Here is a 15,513-nt window from a genome sequence, read left to right as displayed (position 1 = left end):
CTAAGCCATTATTGAGATTCAATCCCGAACCTCTCCTATCATTGTTTTTTTTAAATGTTTGCATAATTTTATTGATAATTTATTTGACATATATTTTATGTAGAGTATTAAATTTAGGTTAACCTTGAACTCGGTTAAAATTATTAGGCTCGAGTTCGATTACAACTTTAGGCTCGAGCTCGAGTTTGAAATATTTAAATCAAGCTCGGCTCGAAAATAAGAATGTTTAGACTCAGCTGGATTCAATGTCAAATATGGTAAAGGTCATGCCCAATTTTATGTTAAATGTACGCCCAATTTTATGTAAAATATATGCATAATTTTATATACAATTTATTTGATATGTATTTTTTGAAAAATTTTAAATGTATGTTGGAGCTTGAACTCGAGACATGTAATTTTTGAAAAGCTTTAAATGAATGTTGAAGCACGAGCTCTGCTCGAACTCGGTTAAAATTATTGGGCTCGAGCTCAATAACTATTTTAGGCTCAAGGCTAGGCTCGGCTCGAGCTCGGGTTCGAAATATTTAAATCAAGTTCAGCGTGAACATAGGAAGGTTCGGGCTCGGCTCAGCTCGATGCCACCCCTTCTTGTCCTCCGTAGTAGGCGATAGCGGCGGAGCGACATCTTCCTCTTCCAAGATTTTGTCAGAGGACAACAACGGCCTCTCTGGTTCTTACTCCACTTCATCTTTTTCCTCCTCCTCGACCCCCTCCCACACAGACTATGTGAGCCGACACTCAAAATCATATCATAAGCAAAGTTAGCATTTGATAAATTATTTTTGTTTAATTATTACTTTTTTATGTTAAAATCTATCTTATGTTATTAATTAATTAATTTTTCATATTCCTTTCTTTTTTTAAATTATTTTTTATAGTTAATTAGTGAACTGTCACATGTAATTATTGTATTAATGTATAATAAATTACAATCATTAATTAATATAATATCTTAATTAATTAATTAATTAATATATTAATCTATTTAAAATTTTACATTAAATTACTTATTAATGTAGTATTCTTGTTTTTTTGGTTAATTTGATGTTAAAATATATATGTTCTATTTAAATATATTATTACAAGTTACTCAAATTCTCTTTGTTCCGGTTATATTTCTCATTTTTAGGCTGAACTATTTTCCCATACTTGATTTTGTCTACAGTAACACCCAATTTGAATTTGAAGTTTAATTAAATCATTCAATTGAATTTAAATTTAAACTTGAAATTAAAATTAAAGTTAAACGAAAGGTGATCTAACCCCCCGTTACCTTTGGTCATCCGCATGTACCCAAATCCCAGGGAGGCATGCCCGGACTTCGGAGCTCTTACCGGAGCCTCGAAAAACGTAGCGGAAACAAAATCTGCCGCAAAAAAGAGCTACAAGGGGATGTCTCTCGCGCCCCTCCTGTCGTCCTTTTTTCGCCGAGTATCGTTTTCGTTCGTACATCTTCGAGATGCTGCTAATCTTGCCCCTCTGTTTTTACCGGTCGAAGCAAAAAACTGCAATTGTTGTTTAGTAACCAACGTGTCCGTCGCATATTCATCAACGTGTAAAATTCTAAGACTCGCCGGCACTGACATCCATGCCAGTCGCCACCTGTCTTAAACCCGGAGGTTCATACTCCAGCTAGACATTGCGGGCGGCGTGGCGAGCTGAAATGCAGGGGTAGGACGGTCGGAAGAATGACGTGGCTGACACGCGTCGAAAGGAGATGTTAACAAGTTAACCACTTGAGTCCATTGTTTCCTCGCTTTCGTTTCTTCGCTCCTTGCGGTTGGGTTTTCTCTCGTTCGTCGCGTTCATGGCCGGAGAGTCGGAGGAGGAGCTGGGAAGAGATGTGCGGATTCGTCACAGGGACGGGGTTTTGGATAGGAAATGTGGGTCGGATCGAGTGGCGGAGAGCGAGTTGGACGCCGCCCGGACGCTGGCTGATTTGGCGCGGGTTACAGTAATCATGAGCGGCAACGACTCTGTAACCGCCGACAGGTGGCGCCTCGTTGGACGCCGCCGGTGGAGGAGACTGTTTAAAGACGACGAGGAGACTGAGAATCTCAGCCAGATCCAAGCTTGGGATCCGCCTCATTCTCAGGTCAGTCTCTTCCATCTTCCTTAAAAAATATTACATTCTAAATTGTTTTTTTTTTTTCCATAAGGTCGGGTTAAGGTATGGGTGCAATGTGCTCGTCAATGATTTTATTTTGTTTTCTTATGTATTTTATCTTTGAACAAGCTATCTGCGTTAACTGTTAAAGCCACGACATGAAGAATTGAATAGGAAATTGATAATCCGCGTACTTCTAATCTAGTTAGCCTGCTGCTGCTGCTATAAATCAGTCTTTTTGGTGTTTTCCTGAGCTGCTCTGGATGTTTGCTTCGTCTATTTCTCGTGTAATTTACAAGTCTTTGCTTCTACGTTGGTGATTGGTTCTAAAGAACTGGTGGGCGACCGATTTGCTCGTCTGATTGTAGTCCTTTAGTGAGAAGTTTGTTCCAAGTTCTGATTTTGGAAAAGGAGTAGTAGGAGACAAAATGCGGAGAGAATATGAACAGTTCAATTGTACCGTACTTTCCAATCCTAATTGTGTCATTCATAGTCCAGCAAACTAGTCATATTTTCATTTCACTCAATTCATCTATTAAATATCTGATTTTTTATGTGCATAATGCTTCAAGAAACTAAGTTTGTAGTGATCACTTGTTTTTGGACTTTATATTATAGTTTACCCTGATTATCTTGTTGGTGTTTCAAAATTGATCTGTGAACTAACATCTCTTCTTAATAATGACTCAGTGGAGATTAGTCCAAATGGTGTCAGCCAAAAGTTTCCTGATTTTCATTTTTCCACAAAAGTACAAGCAGGAAGCTGTCATGCGCCTTTAGTTGCGACTAAGTTTATAATTGGAAATTATTTGTTCTGCTAAGTTTATTATGTTGGAGCTCATTTGGCTAGTTCATAAGAACAGGGTGCATTTTATTGCCTCTAAGGTCCTTTTAGCCTAGTGATTTGTTAATTGCAACCCACCAAAAATCACTAGAATGATGTAGGTGTATCACACGATAACATGGAAAATCAGCCATGTTTGATCTTGGTTGGCCCGCAGCTAGCTATAAATCCTCTCCATTTTGCTCGCAGAAAGCTTCGCATAGAAAATTTGTGATTCAGTGTCAAACCAGTTTGGTGGGTCTTCATTCCGATCTTTGTGACAAATGCTATTTATAAAATCTGTTTGAGATATCATTGTCTCAGTGCTGGTGCTATTGTTTGAAGATTGATGCACAAGAGTTTCTGTACCTATTCTATACTTTTTTGATAGTTTTTTCTGTATTCATTTATCTATGGTCCATTGATGCATGTACCTGCCCTACCTGTTCTATTTATTTCAGAGAAGCTCTAGGGAGAATCATCAAAGGCAAAAAAGGACTTGTAAATATCATGAGCTTGAACCTGTTGACGCCCCGAAAGACTCGAGGCGGCCTAAATCTGGGCTGTCATGCTCTGTAATTTGTGGGTTATCAAACAGGGGCAAGGCCAAACAAAATCTGACTGAGGTAATAAAAGGTTTAAACAATTTTTTGACTTCTCGGAATTACTAGTCAATCCCCCAAATTCTTTTTCTTTATATTTTTTTTATTTTTTATACTTTTTAGGCTGAAAAAGAAGCAAGAAAATTACACAGGATTTTGGCCAACAGGGAGTCAGCTAGACAGACTATTCGTAGGAGGCAGGTATTATTTGTTTAATGCGTTTGTTTCCTTGTGTACATATTATCTCTGGTCACATAACAAATGAAACATCAATAATCTCAGTTCTGATCTCCTTTATTTTAGAAATTCCTCCAAGTTCGTAATTTTTTTTCTAGATTCTAGCTGGAAAAAAGTATTCTTGTGAAAAGACACCAATTTGCTGTTTTTGTGGTTGTATTGGTATATTTCATGCAAATCAGTGAAGTTAAAAGTTCTTGTCTTCCTGTTTTAACTGTATTAAACTCATTACATATGTATCATACTGTATTTCAATAGGCTTTCTGTGAGGAGTTGACCAAAAAAGCTTCAGACCTTGCCTGTGGTAATGAAAGTTTGAGGCACGTAAGTACACGAGATCCAGATCTTTGCAAGGCTTGTACTCTAATTTGGTATTCTTCAAAGTAACAGTTAAGGGGAATAGAGGAACTTTGGAATGTTTTGAATTTGTTATCTTGGAAGTTTTTTTTTTATATGTGTTTTCTTGGAATCTTGTCATGCTTCTGCAAGTAAACATCATGGTTTTAACTTGTACTCCAGTGTTTCTGTGACTCGTGGCTTCACTTAGGGCTTTTATTATTTTGAGCAGGAAAAGGAATTGATTATGAAAGAATATCAGTCTCTAAAAGACACCAACAAAAATTTGACAGCACAGGTAAACTTTCTCTATCAGGACAAAAGGAAAAGTGATCTTGGACCTGCTTTTCTCTAAATTGTATTCCTATTCTATGCAGATTCAGAAGGCAGTTAAGGAAGAGGTTGATCACACCCCTGAAATGTTTTCCGCTAATGCAGAGAGACATACCACTTCAGCATTTGTTCGGCTTCCTACTTTCAATCACACCAACCGAATCTCATATCCACCTTGCACCTGGCCTTGTTTTTGCCCCGTCCAGACACATTTTGCTCCTCATATGATTACAGAATCAAAAAATTTTAAACCCTACCATGAGTTTTTGGATCCTAGTAGAGTTGATGGATCAGGCATGGCCAAATGTCTGGTCTCATATCCGTTGGTTTATGCCGTATCAAATTGTGGTTTCCAACCATTGGATCCCCGCAGATCAAGAGAAGCAGATGAAGATTCAGAGAAAGGGGAGCATGCAGCTAGAATGATTGAAACTCCATCTTCTCTTATCAAACCGAAACCAAAATCATCGAGTAAAGTAGTTATTCTTAAAGAAGAAGATAGTAGTATCCCAACATCATCAGGGAGGCCCAGGACCTGATGGTTGCCGCTTACAAAAACGTGACCCTTATGCCTACTCCTGTGAGGTCATTGCCACCAAATTTTCCTGTCAAACCTGTGCATTTTCCTGGGTCTGATATGGATTTTGTAGAACATCATTCCTCAACATCCAATTCAATTCAATCATAGAACATCTGGAGAAACAGTATCTGCAAGGAGTATGTTTCCAGTTAAGAGATTGGTAGTTTGATGGAGCCATGACAGCTGAAGCGATTAGAGGAGAAAGGAACTGACAAAGCTGAAACACCTTTGTGCTAGGCTGCATAGAATGCTCAGCTGTGATTGGACTCTAGGTTTGAACTTCGGATTGTATTCTACCGTCTGTACATTAAGACCATCAAATAAAGCAGAGGGTCAGATAGGAGAAGCCTAATATAACACAGTCATCAGTCTAGAAATTTCAGTTTGTATAGAACCAGATAGGCAGTAGGGAGTAGGGATTCGTGTTTTCCTTCTTATTTTGGATGGTTCTTGGTGATGCCGGATAGAAGGAAGACTAAGAAGCTTAGACCCAAGAATTCACCGGAGCAAAAAGATATAAAGAGATGGCAAAGATTGTTTCCTGTAGAATTGAGAAAGGCAATACTCGTTAGCTGTAGTTTGGGTATTCCCAGGTCATTGTGGCTCATGGAGTTGAGAATTCCAATTATCATATAAAATAGTTTACTTGTTTCCTTTATTGTTTGCCTGTGGTATTGACAAATCCAATTCACCACAGTAACAGCGTAGAGTCTTTAGATGTTTCATCCAAATTATTGGCCTTGGGATTGAGAACACCAATAACATCAGGAAGGAGGAGCATACATGATCCCCTCAGATATGTTGTCCATGGAATTGAGGAATACGATTCTATCAGCAGCAGTAAAGATGTTCACCAAGAAAAGTGTGCAGAAGGAAATGTCCCGTGTCTTTCAGCAAGCGAAAAGCTGGACTGGAGTTGTCCTAGGCAAAATGGTCCTAGGTAAAAGGTTGTTCATTCTTGGGATTCACGTATTTGCATGGAAAGAGACAACATGAGAATGTCGACTTGTTGTATTTTTGGTATTTAAATTTATAGGATTAAATATTTCTGACTCTAGTTGCGGGATATGGTCTCCAGTAGTGAGAAGTAATGTTGTACAAACATGGCTGGTCACTGAAACTAGTACAATATCATAGTAAATAATAAAAAGAGATGAAATCTTCCGAACATGAAGGAGCAATTTAAACTGGTGGGAGATGAAATCTTCTTGGAGTTATGGCGTTAGAAATAGGGATCAATTCGATTCCAGGTAATTTTCCTTTATGGCTCTACAAGTTCCGTGACTTACTAAGTGCATCTGAAACTTCTGAGCTTACATAAGGAAGCAAAGGGAAGAATGGATAGCTTGTTTTGGCCTTTGACAACATCTGCACGTCTACAACATTTTTTCACAAAGAGACACATGCAGTTGTGTTCAAAAGGATCTGTAGGATGCTAAACTCAGCATAAGTTAACGGGTACATTACTGGGAGTTGCAGGTTCGATGAATTGAGCGACAGTGAGCCTTGTGTGTGATCTGCTCTTGGATGTGGTAGCAGAGGGTGCTACCACGACGGTGAGTACTACCGGAACTGTAAGTGCTAACCCCTAAAAGGCGAAATGCTACCATTAAGAAATACAAGCACTGCTAAGATTGCCCCAAATCCTGGCCAGGCTATTGTGAAGTCGACTGTCTCCTGCAAGCCTGTCTGCAGTTTACCATGATCACCTAACGTTTTTCAACCATCTGATCCGATCTGTTACATTGAATCCCGTCCTAGACATTTAAATTTTATTGGCTAGTGAAAAAAAAATGTTTCAGGGGATTTTTTTTAATGATCAATTTCAAAAATTAATTAGTAAAATACCTAACTTTAACTGGTTAAAACCGCCAAGTTAGACAGGCAATTTGCCATGTCATAATTGACCACCAGTGTGGCACTACGTCAGTGACACATCAACCATATTCTTCCCCAAACCCAAGTTTATTTGGCTTCTCATACCCTCGTCTCTCAACTATGTTATACAAGAATAGGAAAAGGGTACGTGATAAAATTTCAATTTGAGCTGATTCCAACATATTTATTTGACTCGTGGACAGTCTTAGCCATAAATTGCTGGGCTTAACCAGAGCCAGACTAATCAGACCAAATCCAATTGAGTTGGGGTGAGCTAGCTCAACAATGACAAATGATTAGAATTTATTCTTTTTATTTTTATTTTTATTTTGGTTGACCCTAAGTTGAAGGTTCTGAGTTCAGGTTTGTAATTTTCTCTTATTGAATAACTAAGTTGGATTAACCCGATCCTTTAAAAGATAATTTCAGGTCTACCTGACCCAAACCCTGCCCGGCCCATTCAGGTAGGAGATATGAGTCAACCCAGAATGGAGACGAAGGCTGGATCTACTGAGGATGGAGTTGGAGGCAGGTAGAGGCTCTCCCAATATGTGATGAGCTTACGAAGGAGATGGTAATGTGCTCTTTCAAGTGAGGCAAGTAAGAGCAGAAGAGGAATTCGGGGCCATTCAAAAATCATCTTTACAAGGTCTGATGAACATCACACTAATCCATTAAAAAAAAAAATCACAGAAGCATGGAGGTTTTATGGTAGTATAAGTATCTATAATGAGAAATTGGTTCAATGTTTATTAGCTTCAATAAACTACAATCTACAAAAGCATTTCAGTTTTGCATGCATGTCCAGATGTAACCTTGCGGATTTCTCAAGTATATATCATGTGCATGCTGCAAAATATGCCAGACATTTTTGCTCCTGGAAGCCAGGGCAGACATGAAATCGTAGTTGTAAGTTACAGGAACAGTCTTTCTTCTTCACATTCCCTTAACTACGAATGATTTCAGAGTCCCTTAAACACAACTAGATTGAAGGAAACGCTTAAAAGTTGTTATATAGAAGAATGCTCCTATTTCAATTGAGAAAAACTTCCGAGTAGGGAGGTCATATTTACAAATGAAACCAAAACAGCTGAGACACAGACCATGAAAGCCTTTGCAGAGCCTAGAAGAAATGTCTTAAGATATCAAAACAAATTTCTCGAGAATAAACTTGGAAACGATGGTGGCGCCTTGTATCTGAGCTACGTAAGGAAGTAAAGAAAAGCGTGAATTATTCCATAAGATTAGGAGTCTGGAGCCTTAGATAACACCTGCGCCTCCACACCATTTGCACTCGAAGAGACACCCAGAGTTGCGTATAAAAGAACCTATAAAATCTATTATCAGCATCAACTAACAGCTCTTTCTTAAACCAATAGTATTCGATACAGAGTTGCCAAAATGGGTTCGATAAGTCGAGTGACGGTAAGTCTTGTGTGTGTAGTATTCTTAGCTGTAGTAGCAGAAGGTGCTAAGTACTATGAGAATGGTGAGTACTACCAGAACGGTAAGTACTACAAGAATGGTAACTACTATCCTGATGGCAACTACTACCACAAGAAGGCGAAGTGCACGATTAAGAAATACAAGCACTGCTACAACCTGGAATACAATTGCCCCAAATCCTGCCCAGGCTACTGTGAAGTAGACTCTGTCTCTTGCCAGCCCGTCTGCAGTAAGTTTACCATGATCGCCGAACGTTTTTCAACTATCTGATATGATCTGATTTGTTTCAAATGTTGGCAATCTTCTAACGTTTTTCAAGTATCTGCTAGCTAAACCCTAGCCAAGTAGCTGTGGTTCCGAATATAATTTTCAACTTAGATTCGTGTGCACTTATATGGCAGGTTGTGACAAGCCGGGCGCAGTGTGCCAGGACCCGAGGTTCATTGGTGGAGATGGTATCACCTTCTACTTCCACGGCAAGAAGGACAGAGACTTCTGCCTCCTCTCGGACACCAACCTCCACATCAATGCGCACTTCATCGGCAAGCGAAACCCTGAGATGAAGAGAGACTTCACTTGGGTCCAGTCCATCGGAATCCTCTTCGACAACCATCAAATCTTCGTCGGTGCCAAAAAGTCGGCAACATGGGATGACTTGGTGGATCGCCTCTCCTTCGCCTTCGACGGAGAACATGTTGCTCTTCCAACGGCTGAAGGCGCTAGCTGGCAATCAACCTCTCTACCGGGCGTATCCTTCAGAAGGTCTCGCGCCACCAATGGCGTCATAGTGGAGGTGGAGGGCAGCTTCAAGATTGAGGCCGGTGTGGTTCCCATCACTGAAGAAGAATCGAGGGTGTACGGATATGGAATCACTGACGAGGACTGCATGGCTCACCTTGAACTCGCGTTCAAGTTCTACTCCTTGACGAATTATGTGAACGGTGTGTTGGGTCAAACGTACGGAAAGAATTACGTTAGTAAAGTGAAGATGTCGGCTGCCATGCCAGTCATGGGCGGGAATGACATATTTTCTTCAACAGGCCTCTTCAGTGCCGATTGTGTGGCTTCTCGCTTCGGCCAAGCAGACGACCTCAGCATTGCCCGAGTTAATGAAATCGCCGGTTTGGACTGCAGTAGTGGCTAAAATGGATCTGGCATTGTCTGCAAGAAGTAGAGAGATGCAACGTTTATCTCTTTACTACGTGTGTCTGTCATTTGCGTTTTGTCATCTGTAGTTTTTGAGAATAAGGATGGAGATGTGTAAGCCTCCAGATTTGCTTATCAATTTCTTTCATTAAAAGATTTGGTTCTTGAGAGTTCTGATCATACGTCAAGAAATGGGAAATGGGAATTTCACTTAAATACCCATTTAAAATAAAATATTTTTAAAAATACAGACGTCATCAAAATATTTCTAAAACTATTTAACTTTTACCCATCAAATGCCTATGTGTGCAGTCAAAAACAACACATAAGATTTGACTGCTTACGTGTCGTCACGTCATTTGTGTAGTAAACATAGATTGGCACTGCCACATCATAATTTTCCCATGTCATCTGCCACGTAAGCTGATACGTCATTAAATAAAAAATAATTTTTTTTAAAAAAATAAAAAAATCAGATACATTTTTTATTACCTAATATCTACAATATTGGACATTTATCTTTGGGAAAAGTAATAAATGTTATGTCTCGAAGCCTAAAAATTATTTTAGAGTTTAAAAATACAATTTATTTGTATAATTTTTATCATATTATTTACAAAATAATAAATTATTAAAAATATATATTAGTTAATTAAAAATCTTACAACACCTTTTATTATCAATTAAAAATATTTATTAACTGAAAAAATAAACCAGTACACTTTTTATTACCTTATATTTAAAATAATAAGTTATAAAAAATCTTACTCTTACCATTTTAACATCTTTTTATTATCGATTTAAGATTTATTTTAATAAAAAAATTTGAAAATTTTAGTTTTGAGTTTAAAAATCAAATTTATCAATACGTTTTTTTTCAAATTTATTATTACCTTATATTTAAAATAATTAAAAATAAAATAAATATATAATTAATTAAAAAAAATTACTCTTACTAATTTAACATATTTTATTATCGATTTAAAATATTTTTAATTTTTTAATTGAGATGGGGGCGTCGAGGGCAAAGTATGAGGGCGAGCGGTGGGGAGCGGCGGCAGCAAGCACTGTGAGAGGGGAGAGGAGAGGGGGGAGAGGAGAGGAGAGGAGGCCGAGGCTGAGCAACGACAGCGAGGTCAGAGGAGGCCGAGGCCGAGCAGCGGTGAGAGGGCGAGAGGAGAGGAGAGGAGGTTGAGGCCAATCGACGACAACAAGAGGAGAGAAGGCAAAGCCAGAGGAGGCCGAGGCAAAGCGGCGGCGAGAGGGCGAGAGGAGAGGGGGTGAGAGGAGAGGAGAGGGGGCAAGAGGAGAGGAGAGGAGAGGAGGCCGAGCGGCGGCGAGAAGGCGAGAGGAGAGGGGGCGAGAGGAGAGGAGAGGAGGCCGAGCGGCGGCGAGAAGGCGAGAGGAGAGGGGGCGAGAGGAGAGGAGAGGAGGCCGAGCGACGGCGGCAAGAGGGCGAGAGGAGAAAGATGAGAGGGGACACATAAGGCATTTAAAATAACTTATTTTGAAATACAATGCGGTGGAATACAATGAGGATTATTTAATTTTTATTTAATGATGTGTCAGTTTACGTGGCAGATGACATGGTAAAATAATGACGTGGCAGACGATGTGTCGATCTATGTTTACTGCATAGATGATGTGGCGAATCATAAGCAGTCAAAGCTTATGTGTCGCTTTTGACTGCACACATAGGCATTTGACCGGTCAAACTTGGGTAGTTTTAGAAATATTTTGATAACGTTGGTATTTTTAAAAATATTTTATTTTAAATGGGTATTTAAGTGAAATTCCCGTGGGAAATTGACTAAAAACGCAATCAGCAATGAATTATTATATATTGAGTGACTATGGATGGGTAGGTTTGGGAAATACTGGAAAAAAAATTCATAGAAGCCTTGGAACGAAGGCTGTGATTGGTACCCAGACAGAACCAATCACTATAACAGTTTTATGTTTGAGAGATTCTAAATTTCTTTCCATCCACAAGCGAAGAATTAGGAACTCATTTACATATACTTTTTAAAATTTATTAAAGACAAGAGGTTGAAAATTTTTGGTCAACTAGAAAAAATTTAACTGGTATTTTTTTGGTCAACCACCGTGATGGTGTTTGAGAGAATGAATTGCGATTGTTTTCTTCCCTTGAAAACTCTAACTGTCCCTCTTCTCCAGAGAGGGAGCATCCGCCTGGTTGGGTTAATCTGAAGCTATCTCGCGTGAATGACAGAGGAAACCTTAAATGGGATTTAATTACATCTTCGATCCGTTAGAAGGAAGCGAAAGGCCGAAAAGAAATCCGACTCAGAAGAAAAGACTAGCCCTTCATTTCGTAACGAATTTCAATCCATTATGAGAACTGGGAATTTAATTTAATGGTGCTTCTCGTTCAGATTGCTCCATATTTTCGAGCAAGATGATATAGAATGGCTTCATCAAACACATAAAAAAGTCGATCTTCAGTTTGCCGTCCTCCATGTGAAGGAGTCTTCCAGATGCAGAGAGTATATTCCCACATGGGAAATGGAATGAAACGAAAGTGTCGGGGCGTAGAAGCCACTAAAAGTTCACCTGATACTTACTCTATAAAAGGTGGATTTGCGTCATCCAAAGATCGTCCTCTTCCCTCATATTCGCCATATTGAGTAACAGAATCAAGAATGGCTTCCTCTTGTCGAGCTTTGGTCCTCATCGGTGCTTGTACACTTCTTCTCTTGCTTCTTGCCAGCGCTGCCTTGGCTCGTGATAATCCCCCTGGGAAAGTCAAATGCAACAATCCCAAGTACAAAGAGTGCCATAACCTGGAGCATGTCTGCCCCAAGTTCTGTCCTGGTGGATACTGTGAAGTTGATTGTCGCTCCTGCAAACCCGTATGCTGTAAGTACCTCTTAGCCATTTCTCATTTGTCATCTCAGAAGTTTGAGAAACAATCTGATAATGGAGGCTTTTTTGGACATATGTTGATGAAACAATTGCAGCATGCGATACCCCAGGAGCAGTGTGCCAAGACCCAAGATTCATCGGCGGCGACGGTATGACCTTCTACTTCCACGGCAAAAAGGACAGGGAATTTTGTCTCGTCACCGACTCCAACCTTCACATCAACGCTCACTTTATTGGCAAGAGAAACCCTGAGATGAAGAGAGATTTCACTTGGGTCCAATCCATCGGAGTTCTGTTCGACAACCACCAGATCTTCGTGGGAGCGCTAAAGACTGTCACCTGGGATGACGCTGTAGACCGTTTCTTCCTTTCCGTTGACGGAGAACATATCTTTCTTCAAACCAGAGAAGGATCGAAGTGGGAATCAAGTATGATACCTAACGCATCCATCACCCGATCACGTGACACCAACAAGGTCATAGTTGAGGTTGAGGGCAACTTTAGGATCGAAGCGAAGGTCGTCCCGATCACCGAAGAGGAGTCGCGAGTGCATGGGTATGGTATCACAGATGAGGACTGCATGGCCCATCTTGAGCTAAGCTTCAAGTTCTTCTCATTGTCTGATAACGTGAATGGCGTGCTGGGCCAAACCTATGCTCAGGGGTACGTGAGCAGGGCGAAGATGGGAGTGGACATGCCAGTCCTTGGTGGGGAGAAAGAGTTTGCTGCCTCAAGCCTTTTCACTCCTGACTGCTCGGTTGCTAGATTTGTTGGCTCTTCCTCTTTTTTGGAACCAATCTATGTCGACTTAGCCAGCCTCAGATGCGCCAGCGGAATGGATGGTCGCGGCGTTTTGTGCAAGAGATAGATCTATACATCACTCAAGTCTCTCCGCTATGAGCTTAGCAATCACAGCGGTGCCATAAATAAGATACGCGGCTCGCGAAGCCAATTAGTCTTGTTGTCTTTTCAAAGTGTTTCTGCTGTTTTTTAATTTGGTTTCTCCACAAGGTTGGATTGCATTGTTAGCTTCTGTCTTGTCAGTCTTAAGGATGAAGCAATGAACATAAACTTTCTCATGATTGTGAAGCATGGGTTGGATACAATAACGTCTGCCAGAACTGAACGCTAGATTATAAGATTGGTCATGACCTTTCATAAATCAGTCTGGCTATTACAAAAAAGAATATTTATAGGAATACTCTGGTGAAAGTAATTCATGACTGAAGGTAGATTTTAATGTTTTTTCTTATTAAAAAGTTTGCCCAATTTTACTTCTTTCCATATGTCACCACGGTCTCTTCCTTTCCCTCTTGTCCCTGCCTGGCTTTTCTGGCAATTGCAACACCTGGTGATTAGAACTTTGAATAAGATATTTCTCAATCTAATCTCTGTTAATTTTTCCGGACTTCAATGGGCGCCGATACCTCATTTTGTCAAGTTGGAGTATGGAAAAGGAAGATGCACTAGGAGTACATCCAGAAGAAAAAACAGAAACAACACGCTGAAGATGAAAGGAGGAAAAAACAGAAAAAACTAGAGATGACGGTTCATGAACACAGCAAAAAGAGAAATGTTTAATACTCAGCTTACATCTTCTGAGGAATACAATGTTATTTAAATACAAAGTATAGAATTATAAAAAAATCTTTGACCCGAGAAATACTCTTGAGAATACTCCACAATTTGCTCTGTTTTAGAACCAAGATGTGCTCTGTTTTCCTTAACTAGCAAACTACCATTCTGGGTTGAGATTATTGCCGTTTATCCTACAACGTTTCTCCATGATTGTAGCATGAATTGTGGGAGTTTTAAATCTCAGCCTTATCACTCCCTTGAGTCCCACAATCCACGCCGAGATGTTGCGTTGTGCCAATACCCTCCCTCAAACTGTGTTGGGGTTGGAGGCAGAGTTTGGTTTGAAAGGTTCTGAGGGCAGCCTTTGACATGGGTTTGGTGAAGATATCTGCTACCTGCTTGGTAGTGGAGATATATTGAGTGATGAGAAGTCCAAGAGCAACCCGTTCGTGTACAAAATAATAATCCAACTTGATGTGTTTGCTACGAGCATGAAACACCGGATTTATTGTCATATGAAGGGCACTAATGTTATCGCAGTAGAGGGTTGGTGTAGATGCCAAAGGACTTGGAAGGTCTTTAAGGATAAATGACATCCATGTGAGTTCAGCAGCTGTATGGGCCATGGCGCGATATTCCGCTTCAGTGCTCGACCGAGAGATTGTATTGTTTTTTTGCACACCAGGAGATGGGATTGCTTCCAAGAAATGTACAATATCCAGTGGTTGATCGCCTTGTGGTGGGACACCCTGCCCAATCTGCATCAGAGAAGGCACAAAGATCAAGTGTGGTATTGGAAGTAAAATACAAACCTATGTCAATTGTGCCTTTGACATATCTTAAGATCCTTTGAACTATTTTGAGATGGCCAACAGTGGGAGCATACATGAACTATGATGCATAATTGACACTGTAGGAAAGATCTGGTCTTGTGAGAGTTAAGTATTGTAAAACACCAACAAGTCCTCTGAAATAACTCAAATTTTCTAGTAAGACTATATCTGAAGAGATCTTGGGTTTGGTGTCAACAGGTGTGCTCATTGGTTTGCTATCAACCATATTAGCTCTCTCAAGGATGGTAAGGGCATAGTGAGATTGAGACAAGTGAAGACCATTAGGTGTTTGAGAGAGCTCGATCCCAAGAAATTGATGAATTGGGCCCAAGTCCTTCATAGCGAATTCAGAGTGCAAGCGTTGAATGAAGGTTGAGACAAGAGTTGTGGAAGAACCTGTGAGGAGTATATCATCTACTTAAAGAAGGAGAATTAGCGTTTCAAGGTTAGAGTGAAAATTAAACAAAGATGGGTTAGCTAGGCTACAAAAAAATCCATATTGAAGAAGAAAAACACTAAATCGATCAAACCAAGCAGGTAGACTAAGTTCAATGTCAATATGAGGAGTGTTGAAGGGCTGCTCAGACAGTCCTGCCTGCAGAGGAGGTGATTCTTGGATAGAATTCTGCAGAAGCTCCATCTCAAGTTCAGGGGGAGAGGGTTCGTTTGTGGAAGATGGCAACACAATGGACTCAGGTGGAGTCCTGAGCTGCTGACTTCCATGA

General features: G+C 40.1%; 2 protein-coding genes and 1 pseudogene across 2 annotated transcripts; all 3 read left to right on the top strand.

The window, feature by feature from the left end:
• The first annotated feature begins 3,504 nt into the window (after window positions 1-3,504).
• Window positions 3,505-5,708, top strand: LOC137957330 (uncharacterized). The gene is made up of 5 exons (XM_068805085.1): window positions 3,505-3,559; window positions 3,659-3,736; window positions 4,031-4,096; window positions 4,341-4,406; window positions 4,486-5,708. Exons 4-5 carry the CDS (start codon window positions 4,356-4,358, stop codon window positions 4,978-4,980), a joined length of 546 nt encoding a protein of 181 aa, XP_068661186.1. The 5' UTR covers window positions 3,505-3,559; window positions 3,659-3,736; window positions 4,031-4,096; window positions 4,341-4,355; the 3' UTR covers window positions 4,981-5,708.
• A 2,592-nt stretch (window positions 5,709-8,300) lies between these two features.
• On the top strand, window positions 8,301-9,519 carry LOC137955160 (uncharacterized; annotated as a pseudogene).
• A 2,635-nt stretch (window positions 9,520-12,154) lies between these two features.
• On the top strand, window positions 12,155-13,351 carry LOC137955159 (uncharacterized). The gene is made up of 2 exons (XM_068802030.1): window positions 12,155-12,371; window positions 12,473-13,351. The coding sequence occupies exons 1-2, from the start codon at window positions 12,155-12,157 to the stop codon at window positions 13,243-13,245; spliced, it is 990 nt and encodes a 329-aa protein (XP_068658131.1). The 3' UTR covers window positions 13,246-13,351.
• The last annotated feature ends 2,162 nt before the right edge of the window (window positions 13,352-15,513 follow it).

This window comes from Aristolochia californica, unplaced genomic scaffold (assembly GCF_029961685.1).
Source record: "Aristolochia californica isolate CCGP_79_NKW_82.1479 unplaced genomic scaffold, dmAriCali1.0.hap1 SCAF_2, whole genome shotgun sequence".
NCBI classification, from domain to species: Eukaryota; Viridiplantae; Streptophyta; class Magnoliopsida; order Piperales; family Aristolochiaceae; genus Aristolochia; species Aristolochia californica.
This window is presented reverse-complemented; position numbering and strand designations above follow the sequence as displayed.

Bases quoted from the DNA above. Each gene is read 5' to 3' on its own strand.
- LOC137957330 (XM_068805085.1), top strand. From the start codon at position 4,356: ATGAAAGAATATCAGTCTCTAAAAGACACCAACAAAAATTTGACAGCA. The intron at 4,407-4,485 runs GTAAACTTTCTC...TATTCTATGCAG, and splicing joins ACAAAAATTTGACAGCACAG to ATTCAGAAGGCAGTTAAGGA.
- LOC137955159 (XM_068802030.1), top strand. From the start codon at position 12,155: ATGGCTTCCTCTTGTCGAGCTTTGGTCCTCATCGGTGCTTGTACACTT. The intron at 12,372-12,472 runs GTAAGTACCTCT...AAACAATTGCAG, and splicing joins CTCCTGCAAACCCGTATGCT to CATGCGATACCCCAGGAGCA.